The sequence below is a fragment of the Equus quagga genome, chromosome 2 (genome assembly GCF_021613505.1).
Source record: "Equus quagga isolate Etosha38 chromosome 2, UCLA_HA_Equagga_1.0, whole genome shotgun sequence".
Taxonomy (NCBI): Eukaryota; Metazoa; Chordata; class Mammalia; order Perissodactyla; family Equidae; genus Equus; species Equus quagga.
The window spans coordinates 102018581-102032346 of record NC_060268.1 but is presented as its reverse complement, the minus strand read 5'-3'; the positions used below and the strand labels follow the sequence as shown (position 1 = coordinate 102032346).

Sequence of the window (13766 nt, the reverse complement as noted above, 5' to 3'; positions counted from 1 at the left end):
AGACCAGGGGCCTGTGGCCAGCAGCATTCAGTCAGGTCCAGTCCCAGCCCCCAGCCCCGGGTTGGGGCATGCTCTGCTTTCCGAGAGCCTTGGGAAGGACAGATGGACAGAGGCGAGCCCGGTCCTCTGAGCATGCCCCGCGCCTGCAGGTGCCAGGCTGTGGGCAGGGCACACTCACCCGGGAGATAGTGAGCGGCATGTTGAAGTCCTTGCCGCCCTGCAGACGGAAGCCCCAGGGCCCAGGCCCGGTCAGGGTCACACTGTAGGACATGCTGGTGCTGACAGCGGCGGCCTCTGTGGACAAGGGGAGAAGAGGGGAGTGAGAGAGCCCTCATGCACCGGCCTCCCCAGCCCGCACCCCGGCCCTGCCCCGACCCTCAGCCTTGCCTGCTCCGTCCCCTGCTGCCTGGCCAGGCTGTGTGGAGCTCCTCAGAGCCTCCTAAGAATAGCTGGGAACGAATGCCATGGACACTGATATGGGCCCTCTGCCGCGCCCATAAATGGACTGTAACCCTACACTGTGCCCGCCCGCCACAGCCTCCCAGCCAGTCCACCGTGACTCACGCCTCTAATATAGCCCCTGGGGAGGGCTGTCCGGCACCCAGTATCCCCCCAGGGGGCAGGATAGGGGGCTGGCCAGATCGGTGATAGTGCTCTTGTCCCCTGCTCTCCTCTCCTTGCTCCCTCTGCCCTCTGGAGAGCCCAGATGTTCTCTCTCTCTGCCCGGCCACACCTACCCCTTTGCCCAGAAGACTGTGGCTGAGCATCCTTGAGCAAGAGCTCTGTCACGTGCATCTTTCCTTCCCTGTGCTCCCTGGTGAGGACCCTGAGGTTGTGCCTTATCCACTACGGAGCCCTGCTGGTGCCTTGGACTGAGCTGAGCCTCCAGCTGGTCTGGACAGAGTTTCAGGTCAGGAGACCAGCAATTGACCCAGGGTTGTCCAGCCATAAAAACGATCATAATAAGAGCAGCAGCCAGGCACAGCCAAGCTCAGCTCTGGGCCCTTCATGCCATTATCCTCTCAGATCCTGAGAGGCTGCTGCCTCGGCCCATGGGAAACAAGGCTCAGAGAGGTTAAGTGACTTCTCCAAGGTCACACAGGGAGTAAACCCAGGCCACGCTGGGGACTCGTGCCAGATAATGAGCTCCCAGTGGCTGAAGGCACCTCCCAATGCCCAGACCCGGCAGAGGCGGGGGGACCAGCCTGCACCCTGGGCTCAGGGACTGAAAGCAGGTCTGTGGCAGGCCCACACCCTCCAGACCCCCTGGGGGCCCGGCGATTATTCCTGGCTCTCCTGTCTCATTTGTGCTCTGGAAAACTTGACAGCAGCATGGAAAGCTCCAGCTGCCAGTGTCGCATGCCAGGCCCCGGTGCCCTTTGAGCAGGAACGGCAGGGGGCAGGGAGGAGGGGAGAAGATGCCATTGGCTCAGCTGCTGGGACACGGGGCCAGGAGGGCCAGGGAGGGGGAAGCGTGTGCGGTGTGTTCAGCCGGTAACCCAGAGACAGTGTGTTCTGGGTGGGGGCCTGGGCCTCTGGGGACTCTTGCTTGCGTGGGTCCAGATACCTTCCTCAGCCCTTCCCCAAAAGAAACCTAAGGCCCTGTGTGGTCAGGAGACAGATCAAGGCCCACCCTGGCTCCCAGCTGGAGAAACTGAGGCTGGGAGAATGGAGCTGAGCTGGGCCCTGAGTACTCAGTGCAGGCCTGCGTATGAATTGCCAGCACCCCACCCCATGCCCTGGGCCTGGCACATCCAGCATGCAAGGTAGAAGGAGTCCCCACATCACAGGGGCATTTGGTAACTTGCCCAAGGTCACAAAAATACCAAGTGGGAGAAGCCAGGGAGGGCTCTGTGTTGTCTCCTCCACTTCACCACCTCCTCTACCGGTATCATGCACCCCAGCAGCTCATGGCCAGCACCTGACCCTCCCCCATACCATCCCCTGCCCCTGCCCAGGCCCCATCTCCTCCATCCCTGACTCCAGCCTTATCCTCTTTCCCAGCGGGCTCTGTCCTGCCGGGCTGGGGAGGACCCAGAAGCGGGGCACATCAGCAGGGCCCGACCAGTGTGGGGAAACGATGGAGCCGACCCTGCACAGGGAGGGGGAGCCCCGGGCTAGGCTGTACCTGGAGCTGCAGGCTCTTTCTCTGGACTGGGGCACCCGCCTGATGCCTGCTGCTGCCTCTGGGGAAAGGGAGGGGGAGCTGGAGGATGCTCTTAAAGGGGAAGGCCAGCCTCCTTCCATCTGCCTCCCCTGGGAGACCCAAAGCCAGCCAGGGAGCAGCTGGTACCCACAGGCTGAGCAGAGCTGGCTCCTGATAACAGCAGCTCACTGGGGAGTGGGGGTGGGGGCAAGCCAGGTCTTTGTTGCCCCTCCACTCTGCCTCTGGCAGTGCAGTTCGAGATGGGCCTCAGGAGTGAGAATAAGGTTGGGACAGAGGGAGGGGAGGAAGAGAGGCTACCACTGTGAGCATCAGAGGCCAGGTCCCAGGTCTCTCTCCCCTCATGGCACCAATAGGTAGAGACCATGCTTGTGCGAGGTGAACTCCTCTGCTTTTTATTTTCCTATACCCTGTCAGAGACACACAGCCCTGGGATGAATTTAGACCACTGATTTGAAACAAACCCCAGGTGCAGTTTGTGCTTGGTGTGCATGCAAATATGTACATACAGGAGAAGGTGCCCGAAAATGCGTGTGTGCACAAGAGCGTGGGCCGTGGCGGAAAGGGCACATGGGGGGAGAAGCCAGAGGTGAGGGACAGTTTCCAGCACACACAGATCTCTGCTGGGCTTCAACTGCCGGCTGCGGGAGACGCTGTGCTGGCCTTCCTGTGCCGGGGAAGTGCCCAGCCCGGGTGCAGAGGCAGCTCATAAATAACTGATGTGTCCCACGGAGCCATCACCATTGTCCTCGCCTGGACAATCACAGCACACAGCATTTGAGGAGAGGTGGAGAATGCTGGAAGCGGGAGGGCCTGCGCTCCCACTCTGCAGGCTGTGCCTGGGGTGCAGGCTGCTGAGCTGAGAAGTGGGTGCAGACCACTTAGCAGGGCAGGAGTCTAGTGGTACGGAGCCGTGAATCCAGCACAGCATGGGTGCCGCGGCCACTTCAAAAGCCTGCAGGCTCACAGGGTAATCCTGGGTCTGTGTGTGTGAGGGGGACGTGAGGCGGCTGGATGTGTCCCAGAAGAGAAGGAGAGCCATTGGGCACCCTACATCCTGGGGTCCAGGCTGGGGAGCAGCCCCTTGATCTGAAAACAAACAGCACACACACACACACCTGTTTAGCAGGGTGTCCCACTGGGAGCAGTCTCCCAATGACCCTCTGTGTTTAGGGTCACCGAGTGGTGAAGAGAGGTGGCATGGAGGGGCCAGGTTGTGTTCTGGCTAGGGGATGGGCCTTCCCCCAGACCACAGACAATGTGACTCAGAGGATGGAGCTGGCAATGTCTAAGGACGTCCCCCTGGCTTGTCCCCTAGGGTCTCAAACTCCAGCTTGAGCTCTCCTCACCCCACCATCCCATTCTTCACTCCCCTCCACTCCTCTTCCACACACTGGCTCTGGCATCTCCTCTCTCCTTGCTGCCTTCAATGCCTCATCCCTGCCTGTCCTCCAGCTCCGGCTCCTCCAGGCTTCCACAGCGCACTCCACTCAACTCGTCCTTCCCCAGCCACGGCAGAGAGCCTAGCTACCCTGCAAAGCTGACCAAGTCCACCTCAACGTCCCCGCTAAGTCCTCCCGGGGCTCTCTGCCCCAGGGTCATGCCTGGAGGACCCTCAGGCCAGCACCTGATGGGGCCCCCCTGTGGCTCCTACCACCTCCTGCCCTTCTTCCCTTCTACATCCCCGCCACCGGCTCACAGGGCCCTTTAGCTGCTCCTGGGGCCACAGGGTGACATTCCGTTCAAGGACATGCCGAGCTCCCCTGTGGCCCACTGCATTCACATGAGCTGTTTCCTCAGCCTGGACCTCAAGTCCACCCCCATGGTCCTGCCTGGCCATCCCCGCTCCCCCTAGCCTTCCCTGGGGAGCCCTCGGGGACTTGCCTCTGCTTTCAGCACCCCGTGTGCTGTCACCTAGAGGCCAGTGCTTATCACACATGTTAGGTGACTGCCGATGTGCTGTCCCTCTCTGCCCAGTGCCCCACCCCGGCCCAGTATTCCCTCTAGGACAGGCTCCATGCCTCCTCATTCCCTCACCCGCCTAGGGGGTGCTGCCTGCCGGGCTGGCCTCCGTGGCCGTGCACGGTACCCCCGCCCAGGGCCTGGCAGTGAGTCTTCCTCGAGGCTGGAGCATCAGGGGAGGGTGCTCCCTGGATGGGAATGCTGGGGGAGGCAGGAGCCGCATAATGGTAGGAGCAGCCCAGGGCTCCCCTTCCCTGGGGCACATGGGGAGCAGCCTCTGGAAGGAAGGCAGAAAGTGTCTCTGGTCCTGGGCTTTCTGGGGAAGCCCAAGAGAGTCCGGGAGCTGTTGTGTGGGTGTGAGCGGAGGGCAGGGTGGGGAGCTGTCAGCCCATGGGGAAGGGTGGCCTCGGGTCCTGTGCACATGGCATTTCCAGCGTTCCAGAATACGGCCTTCTCTAATCGCCATCGACATTCCGTTCCATAGGCACTTGGGCTGACAGCTGGCCTTCTTTTAATAGCCACAAGTATTCTGGGTGACATCCTAATCTTAGAGTATTCAGAGTGAGCACATACACAGCTTGCAACACCCCCTCACCCCAGGTATGTCCAGTCTCCAATCACACAGAGAGGTGCACACCACCCACGCTTGGTCACACGCACAGCTTAGAGCAGACACGTTGGGGCACACTCAATCCCATGTGCTGTGGTGTCATAGTGACAGAAAGCACGTGCCGGCTTTCTGAAGTGAGTCACACTTCGCCGGCTGCACGTCACACACCCTCATGGTCACACGCACTTACACACGTGCCGTATACTCATCAGAGCATGGCATAGCCACCACCACCTGCTATGTATGTACGTCAGGGTCAGACTCTCTCAGGTGCAACCACAGACCACACTCGGGCCTGCTTGGAGCATCCTGGAGTCACAGAGGCCCCCCAGGTCCCCCAGGCAGGCAAAGACAGCTGGAAGGTACAGGGATGGGGTGAGTCCCAGAAGGCATTGGGCAAGCTTCTCTTACCTGGCCAATCCCTGGGCTACGTGCCCCTTGTCCCCACCCTTTACAGATTGGCAGGTGCTGGGCCCAATCACCTTCCGGAGAGCCTCTCCTTCCCATCCCTGTGGCCTGGGAGGGGCCTTGGCTTCCATGTCTTCCAGGCCCTGACCACAGGGGGACCATCCGCTCATTTGCTGGGCAGCGCCCCACACAGCTGCTGCCTCCGTGTCCATCCAGCCCTGGGAGAGGCAAGATAGTTGCTGTGAGGTAAGAGGGGCATTCTACAGTCTTGCTCCTGTCCCCTCCCCCCCGCCCCAGGCCTGTCTTCCTCATCCCCACGGATATTCACTGAGGTGAGGCCCACGACCCTGTTTGTAGGACGGATGGTCACCGAATGCCTGCAAACTGTGAGTGCATGTGCCAGGGCGTGTGTGCACTTGTGCGCCTTCTTAAGCATGTGGGATGGCGTGACTTCATGAGGGTCTGGGCCTCTGTTATCAGATAAGATTCACCCCTTGATGTCATTCACTGCAGTGGTTCAGGCAAGGGCCAGCTCCTCCTGGACAGAGACCCCCAGGGATGGGGGCAGTGGGAGCAGGTCAGTGGAGGCTCTCGGTGAGGCCCACAGTGGGCCCTGTGGGCACAGTGAAGGATGAGCCTGAGTGTGGCTGGGGACAGGAGCCCATGGTGTGGAGTGCTGTCCTGGGGACATCGGGAAGCATTGAAGCTCCAGGCCCAAAGGACGGGCTGGAGGCTGGTAGCTGGTAGGGCTGACAACAGCTGTGGGGTCAGCACCCACTCTTGGGCACCCTAGCCAGTCTTGTGTGTAGAGGTAACTGTTTTCCCTTTCAGAGGAGGACACAGAGGCTCAGAGAGGGTGAGTGACCTGCCCAAGCTCACACAGTGAGGCCGTGGTAGAGCTGAGGCTCGGATCTAGGTCCTCTGGCTGCCGGGCCAGTGCTGCTTCCACTGTATCCTGTGGGCTTTTCAAGGCTACCCAGAGGAGGGAGCTTACTGCTGAGAACCAAGGTCCCTGAGCTAGCGCCTGCCTGTCTCTCCGGAGACCCATCGAGGGCCAGAAACGCTAGTCTTTCCAACCTGTGGCTCAAGCCTCTGGGTTGGTGCCAGCACGGAAGAGAGATGGCCTGGAGTGGGAGGACCACTGTTCAGTCCTGGCCCTGCTGCTGGGCGACCTTAGGCCAACCCATCGCGTCTCTGGTCCCAGTGCCCCTGCCTGGCAGGGGAATGATGCATGGGAAGGCCATGGGGAGGTTGTGAGGAGCTCTTCCGGCCAGTGTCCCAGGGTCCTGAGGGTCCCTGAGTCTCAGAGGCAGCCCCGCCCAGAGGCCTGGTTGAGTAAAGGATGGCGAGGTGGCAGCCAGTGAGGGCCCAGCGTCCTTACCACCTCGCTCTCAGAGCCCAGGGACGCTTGGCGCCTCCGTCCGGAGATCCAGCTGAGGTCTGAGCCCTGGCTGCTCAGTGTGGAGCGGTGGGTGGAGCGGTAGCTGGTGTACGGACGGGTGCGCTGGCTCGACACGCCCAGCAGCACCCCCAGGCAGGGCAGGTGCTGGGCGATGGCCATTCTGCAGGGATGGCACATCTAGTTAGGGGGATGGACAGACAGATACAAGGGGAATGGGGGTGGATGGACAGACCAGTACAGGACTAATGGGAGTGGACAAACAGTCACAGGGGAAATAGGGAGGTCCAGACATTGGGGTTATAAGGAGAGACAGATGATGGAGTGATGGGAGTGGACAGACAGACACTGGGAGTTGCAAGAAGTGATGAGGAAGGACAGACAGATGCTGGGGTAAAAGACACTGACAGACCCACAGGGGGAGGGATGGACAGAGAGATGCCGGGCCGTGGACATGGGGAGAGAGCCTTAGGGTCGTGGGTTTAGCCAGGTGGTCGGTTCCAGCCCTCAAGTGGCTGACCCTAGCCACATCTCTGTAAATGAGGACCCGGGACAGTCCTGAGCAACCTCTGAGCTGGACTGCCTGAGGCCTGAAGCTGGCCTCAGCCAGGCGGTGAGTGACTGACACCACCAGGCAAAAGGAAGCACTGAAGTCCCCGCATGGGGGAGGCCAGCCGTGCTGGGACCCATCAGCAGAGGGCGCTGGGCCAGAACCACCCGCAGGCCTTGGCCGGGGCCTTTGAAGCCGAGCTGCCGAGCTCTCCCTGCTGTGGACTCTCCAGGATGTCGCTGTCTGGGGGCCTTCTCTTTGCAGGGGACAGCACTGCTGATCAGCTATCCTGACTGCCTTTTGGCCTTGGCTCCGAAAATCCCATAGTTAGGATTGGACACTGCTCAGGGAGCCCTGATGCTCCTCCAAGCTGGAGCAGCAGAGGGGGTTGCACCAGCTCCAGATGCCACCTGGTGTCACTGACGGCTCCCAGCTGCTCAGAGGCCCCTGCCCAATGCATGTACAAGAGACAGGAAAGATGGTCAGCCTCTAATCCCATTTGCTGGCCCAGGCTCTTGGTGTCCGTGAGGATGGGTCTGGCCGCCCGGGGCTGGGGCCTGGAGGAGGGCCGCACCTGTACTTGGGGTGGATGATAGCATAAATGATGGGGTTGTGGATGGCAGAGGCCTTGGCGATGACAGCTGGCACCGAGTTCATGTAGGGCGTCAGCACGTGCGCGTACCTAGGACAGAGAAGCTGTGGTCCCCCTGCCAGCTGGCCCTCTGCAAAGACTCCACAGCCCACCTCCCATCTCAGGGACCTTCTCCCTCTAGGCCAGGTCCTGCTGAGGGCACGGCCCGGCCTGGCCCAGCCCAAACCAGCACAGCCAAGTCAGCACCCTGGGAGGGACCACAGCACCAGGGAGAGTTCTGATCTCAGGGGAGTGGGACCCTGGAAGCAGGGAGGGGCTGGGAGGAGAGGTGCCATGTTGGTGGCTTTCTCCAGGTCTCACCATCCCCTGGAGCCTGTGCTGCAGGCTATAAGCCCTCCCCACCCCCAATGACCCGGCCCCCTGCCCAGCTGTCCCCACACCGCACCCCAACCTGATGCCCATTGCTCCCCTGCTTCTCACTTCACAGGAGGGCCCGAGAGGGGATCAGGCTGCTCCTGGGCAAGGAGAAGTACCCAAACACTTCCAAGGATTAATAGCTCTCGCTGTCTCAAAAGTGCTTCCGAAGTCTAGCCTACACCCATGCTGCTGCAAAGTGCCCAGACTGTAGCTGCAAAGGCCTATGCGGCAGGAGGCAAGCAGCACCCCCAGCTGTGTGCTCACAGGCCAGGTGAAGAGGGAACCAGAACCTCCAGGAGAGCTGTGAGTTCCCAAGGGGTCCAGCAGGATCTGGCATCCCTTGTAGGCCCTCAGGCCCAACTCGGTGTGGTCCAGGGGTCCCCTGACTGTGCCCTCATGCCTCCAGGAAGTAGGCAGGCCCGGCTGGGGCGGGGGCCGCCTCACTCCACAGGAGGAGCACAAGGCTGTGATGCTGGACTTAGGGCATGAGGGTGGGGGGTTTGGGCTTGGGCCCAGGAGGGAGAGGCCGTCCCAGGGTTCCCTCCCCTGCCTCTTCAACCCCTGCCCCAGTCTCTTAGCCACTGCCCACCCCGCAAAGGCCACCAGGGCCACCACGGAGTAGGGGGCCCAGGAGAGCACGAAGAGAAGGATGACAAGCAGCACGATCTTGGCCATCTTCCACTCGCTCTGCAGCCGCTGCCGTTGCCGGGGACACTCGCCACCGCCCTCCCAGGCCCCGAAAGTCTGGAGGGCCCTAGGAAGGGTGCAGAGGCTGGGTCTGATCCTGCTCAGGTGGCAGTGAGTGCCAGGGACATGGCCACTGTCAGGGGGGCCTCCCTGAACCACCCGCCCCTGGGGGCACTCGGGAGGGGACCATCCCCTCCAGTGCGGGCAGCCCTGACTCCTAGAAAGTTCTCCATCACATCCAGCCTGAGCTAGTACCTTCTCTGCCCCCAAGACCCCCTGGCTGAGCTAAAGGTCCCCTCCTCGGAAGGTCCTAGTCTCTCGGCCCCCACCCCATAAGCATGTGCTCAGCTTGACTTTGCTCATCAGGAGCTGGGAGGGCCCAGGGGGGTGGGTGCACATGTGAGCCTTGGGGTGGGACAGAGGTGGCCCTGGCGAAGGGCGCAGTCCCCTCCCATCGGCCCCTCCTCCATGCCTGGCTCTTACCGGCCTGTCTCCCGGATGGCCCTGAAGATGAAGACGTAGCAATAGACGATGACGAGCAGGGGGAGGAAGAACACGAAGCACATGAGCAGCATGGTGTAGGCGCGGACGGACGGCGTGAAGGTCATGTAGTCCCAGGAGCAGGAGGTCAGCAGCCCCTCGGGCACGTAGGCGCCTGCGAGCCATGGCCAGGCCATCAGGCTCCCAGGCAGCAGGCACTTGGGATGTGGGGCCTGGAATCCCAGAACGCGGGCCCCAGCCCCAGCCCCAGCCCCAGCCCATTGCAGGGAGGAAGTCGGGGCCTGTGCAGGGGAGTCTTCCAAGCCGCTTCCGGCAGGGGCACCAGCTCAGGAGACAGCTGGCGAAGCCCACTGTTGCTCATTCTTGCCAGTTTGGAGCAGAGACCTCACCAGAGCCCCAGGGTCCTACCACCCCGGGCTTCAGCCAGGTTCCTGGTCCCGCCCCAGTAGGGCGGTGGCCTGCTGCCAACCTCCCTGCCTGCTGAGGCCTCACACCCCAACCCCTGCCCGTCTGACTTGCTGCAAACCCAGCTCCAGATGCACCTGTCACTTTCTGCCTCCCAGGAACCATGTGGTTTTCCCCTCTGTATTTGGGGATGGGAGCCCAGGTCATCCTCTGATCGCCCGAGGGTGCAAGCTCTGCTGCTTGTCATGCCCCATGGATGTCCACCTGCCACGGGGCTCAGGCAGTCCCTTGGCCCTTCTTGCCTCTGGTCACCCCAAGTCCATCTACCAGCCCCTTGAATGTTCCCCTCTCAGCCTGTCTTCCCCCAGCCCACTTACTCCAGCCAAAGAAGGGCGGCAGACTCCAGGCCAGGGCGTAGAGCCAGATGCCCAGCAGGACAAGTGCTGCCCACCTCTTGGACACCACCCCAACAGTGGCCAGTGGGCGTGTGATCACCAGGTAGCGGTCCAGGGCGATGGCCGTCAGCGTAATCATGGAGGTGATGCCGAAGAGAGCCCCACAGAAGGCATAGAATTCACAGCCTGTGGGCACAGCTCCCTGAACTCAGCCCTCGGCATGGAGCCCATCACGTACCCCAGGGGAGGGAGGGTCTGGGGACGGCCTGTACTTGGCTCCTGCCCCCACCTCTCAAGAAACGCAGCCCTGAGTCCCTCTCCACCCTGCCTACTTGCCACATCTGGCGGAGTCTGGTGGAGGCCTCGGGACTGGAACTGGAGCCTTCCTTCCTGCTCACCCACGGGATGGAGGGCGGCTACCCCTCTGCCCGGGAAAAGCAAATCCCCTCCTCATCGGGGCCCCCTCCACTGTGGGCATCCCCTGTCACGACCCTCCTCCACCCTCCAGCGAAAGGGAGCCCCCGGTGTCTACCTGCCTTCCCAAAGAGCCACTGCTTATAGAGGCTGCTGGCAAAGAAGACAGGCGCCTGGGTGAAGGACATGAGGAAGTCGCTGACGGCGAGGTTGATAATGAACATGTTGGCAGGTGTCCTGAGGCCTCTGCTCCTGTAAGAGGGGAAGCCGTCAGGAGGTGCTTCTGCTTGGGAGTTTCCCTAACTATGCATGCACAGACACGCACGTCCATGCGCAAGCACATGCACGTGTGTGCATGCACGCAAGCACAAGCCGCTGAGACGCAGGTCCATCCCGCTGCCCAGCAAGTACCAGCCAAACAGCTCTGGAGGCCGGCAGTGCGGGCCAAGAATTGAGACCCCCTCAAGGTGGCAACCCTTGCCCTGTGTTCTGGGGGCACCTCCCTCAGAATGAGGCAGAGAGTGATGGCTCTCCCAGGGTTGCTGTGCAGCCCCGCAGAAGCTGGTGTTTGGAGGCGTCCGTCTGTTTCCTCTTCTCGCCCTCTGGATTCCCTCTGGGTGACCCACACTTTCTCCTTGGACACACCCTTCCTTTCTCTGAGCCCCTCCAGGCCAAGGTCTTCCAAGTGGCTTCTCCGCAGGCTCTTCCTCCTGTGAGCTCAGACTGTGCCCTCCCACGAGCTTCTCATGCCTCCTTCCTCCTCAGACACCCCTCCTCGTCCCCTTCTTCCAGCATCTCTGCCGTCCTCACCCTCACCCCTCGCCCATCTTCACATCTACCCCCATTTTCCAGATAAGAACACTGAGGCTCCCACTCGTGAAGTGGCTTTCTCCAGAGCACAAGACTCAGGAAGCAGTACAGCCAGGATTCAAACACTCATTTGCTCGGCACAGCACATCCACGATCCTACTTAATCATCACATTGACTCCAGGAAGTAAACCACAACCCCATTTTGCAGACAAGAAAAGTGGACTCAAAGAGGGTGAATGACCTTCCCAAGGTCGTTTCAGCTAATAGGTGGTAGAGCCAGCGGTTGGCTCCTCCACCTGCATGTCTCAGTCATTCGGCCTGCAGACAGGGCAGGTGGGGAAGGAAGCTGGGGCTGGTTGCGGGCGGCTTGAGGACTCAGGACCCTGGTGCCTGCTCTTGAAGGCAGAGGGAGGATTCCCGCTGGGGCAGGTGATGGTGGAGATGAGCTGAGAGCAGGGCAGAATAGGCCGACACCCGTACATCACGGGGACACCCGTCCTACACAAAGGGTGTCCCTGAGGCCTGATTGGCATGTGCCACTCAAGCTGCCCTGGACCACTTTTCAGCCCCTTCCCTGGGCTTGAAGATCGAGGCCTGGGCCTGAGATCATTGAGGGCTTGGTCCCACCTCCTCATCCAGCCTTAACCAGCATTCCTGCTGTGTGTTCTGCCCTGTCTCTGCATGGCTGGCTCCCCTCAATGCCCAGGCCCCAGCCCCGCCAACTGGGCACCTGCAGAAGGTATAGATGACCGTCAGATTGCCCAGCATCCCCGTGAGCCCCACCAGCAGGATCACGGTGCCCATGGTGTAGTGGGCGTGGTCTGGAACATCAACTGTGGGGAAGGGGACCCAGGCATCAGCCTGAGCCCCGGCTGCCTGTGGAGAGACAGAGAAACCAGGGCATCATGTTATCCTGTCACCTTCAAATAGCCCTGAGAAGGAAGGGCTTCCGGTAGGGCAGGTGGGGAAACCGAGGCTCAGAGTGACAAAGTCACTTGCCCACACAGCCAGCCAGTGGCTGAGCCAGAATGGAAATGTGTATCTCCCGAAAGATGAGCCCAAGCTCCTATTCCATGGCGCAGAGGCGTAAGGCTCCCTGGAGTGGGCTTGGACCACCTGTTGGAGGCTGGTGGGACAGACAGACATGTCTGGTAGTCAGGGACACAGCTGGGGTGACTCTCCCTTTCCTTGGGGAGAAGGCAGCCCCATCCCCTGGGTGGGTTCCTCTCCACTGTGTGGGCCCCGTCCCAAGCGCCCAGGACAGTCAGCAATGGTATTCCAGGCCCCTTAGACTCTGGGGTGGTGGAGTGGGTGGAGCACCTCTCCTTGGAGGTCCCCCCGCCCCAGCCTCAAAGAACAGGGTATAGTCCCCCACAGTATAACTGGGTGGGGCTGACCTTGATGCCTGGCATGAGAGAGAGGAAAAGAATTCCCATTAAAAAGAAAGCTTAGGCCTCCCAGGGAGGCCACTTAGACCCTACAAGGCCTTAAAGATCCCTCACCCTCAGCTCCCTTATGGGGAGAAAGGGAGTGGTTTAGTCTCTGTCCTGTCCTGGCCCCTAAAACTATTGGAGCCTTCCCATCCTGGCCAGCACCTAGGCCAGCATCCCAGGGTCCTGAGTGTACCCTCAGCCCTCCCCAGATACCAGTGGGGTTGGTGGGATAGGGCCCTGGGGCCATGGCTAGGATGATGGAGGCAGCAGAAGGCACCTAATGCCTCACTCTGGGCAGGAGAAATCCAGAGGCCTAGGGTATGCCTTCCTCTCTGGAAGGTTCCATGGGGCATCTCACCACCCTCAGAAAGGAGTAGACACAGCCAAGGGAAGGCCTGGGCCATCCCAACCCCTGTCCTCCAGGGCTGACCTTTCTGTTCCTTGAATGCTCTCCACAGGGAAAGACATTGCCCACACTCTCCTTTCTTGGCCTCTTTGTGTAGGGCAGGCTCGGAGAGGTCCTGTAACGAGCCTAGGGTTCCACAACAGAGCTCAGGCCTTTTCTATCTCCCTATCAAAGCCCCTCTATGTCTCCAGGAGAGGGACCAGGGTAGGGGTAGGGACGGCTCTGTGGGTGCACAAGCTCGCCCCAGGCTTACCGTGGGACCGACGGGCAGAGGTTGGCCCAGGCTGGAGGTGCTGCTCCGGGATCCACTCCACCTGCTGGGTGAGGCCGGGGTGGCCACGCAGCCGGGCTCCTGGGCCGGGCCCAGAGGGACTTGTGGCTCTGAGGGAGGGTTCATCTTGAGGTGAAGTGGTCCTTTCTCCAGCCCACAGAGAAGTCAAGGGCACGGGGAGCTCAGGATGTTAGCTGCGCCGCCAGGCCCCCCAGCTTCCCTCCATCCTCACAACCCTGCCCGGTCCGCCAGCTGCCTGCTCCTGCGTCCAGCGTGGACCCAGCCTGGAGCTGCTCTTGGGGCTGGTGGCTGCTCTGTGTCCAGTGGAGCACAAAGGAGTG

At 61.3% G+C, this 13766-nt stretch overlaps 2 protein-coding genes across 7 annotated transcripts in view; both read right to left on the bottom strand.

The window, feature by feature from the left end:
• The window catches only part of LDB3 (LIM domain binding 3), a 60248-nt gene extending 59723 nt beyond the window's left edge, over positions 1–525 (bottom strand). For all 6 annotated transcript variants that reach the window (XM_046655016.1, XM_046655019.1, XM_046655017.1 and 3 more), the window contains exons 1-2: positions 388–525; positions 179–294 (exon numbers count right to left, since the gene is read on the bottom strand). In XM_046655016.1, the coding sequence (XP_046510972.1) occupies positions 179–271 (93 nt within the window). In that variant the 5' untranslated portion in view covers positions 272–294; positions 388–525. The remainder of the gene's footprint in view (positions 1–178; positions 295–387) is intronic.
• Positions 526–2588: 2063 nt separating this feature from the next.
• Positions 2589–13551, bottom strand: OPN4 (opsin 4). The gene is made up of 12 exons (XM_046655349.1): positions 13408–13551; positions 12045–12191; positions 11475–11506; positions 10623–10756; positions 10073–10276; positions 9273–9444; positions 8692–8856; positions 7668–7775; positions 6526–6706; positions 5219–5362; positions 4202–4403; positions 2589–3253 (listed from the first exon to the last, which is right to left on the bottom strand). The coding sequence occupies exons 1-11, from the start codon at positions 13549–13551 to the stop codon at positions 4206–4208; spliced, it is 1629 nt and encodes a 542-aa protein (XP_046511305.1). The 3' UTR covers positions 2589–3253; positions 4202–4205.
• Positions 13552–13766: the final 215 nt, after the last annotated feature.

Coding starts and splice junctions, on each gene's coding strand:
- OPN4 (XM_046655349.1), bottom strand. CDS start 13,551: ATGAACCCTCCCTCAGAGCCACAAGTCCCTCTGGGCCCGGCCCAGGAG. Junction 10,757..11,474: donor GGAGTCAATGTGATGATTAA/GTAGGATCGTGG, acceptor CCCCTCTTACAG/GAGCAGAGGCCTCAGGACAC. Junction 4,404..5,218: donor AAGGAGAGGCTCTCCGGAAG/GTGATTGGGCCC, acceptor CCTTCCTTCCAG/AGGCTGCTCCCCATGTGCCC.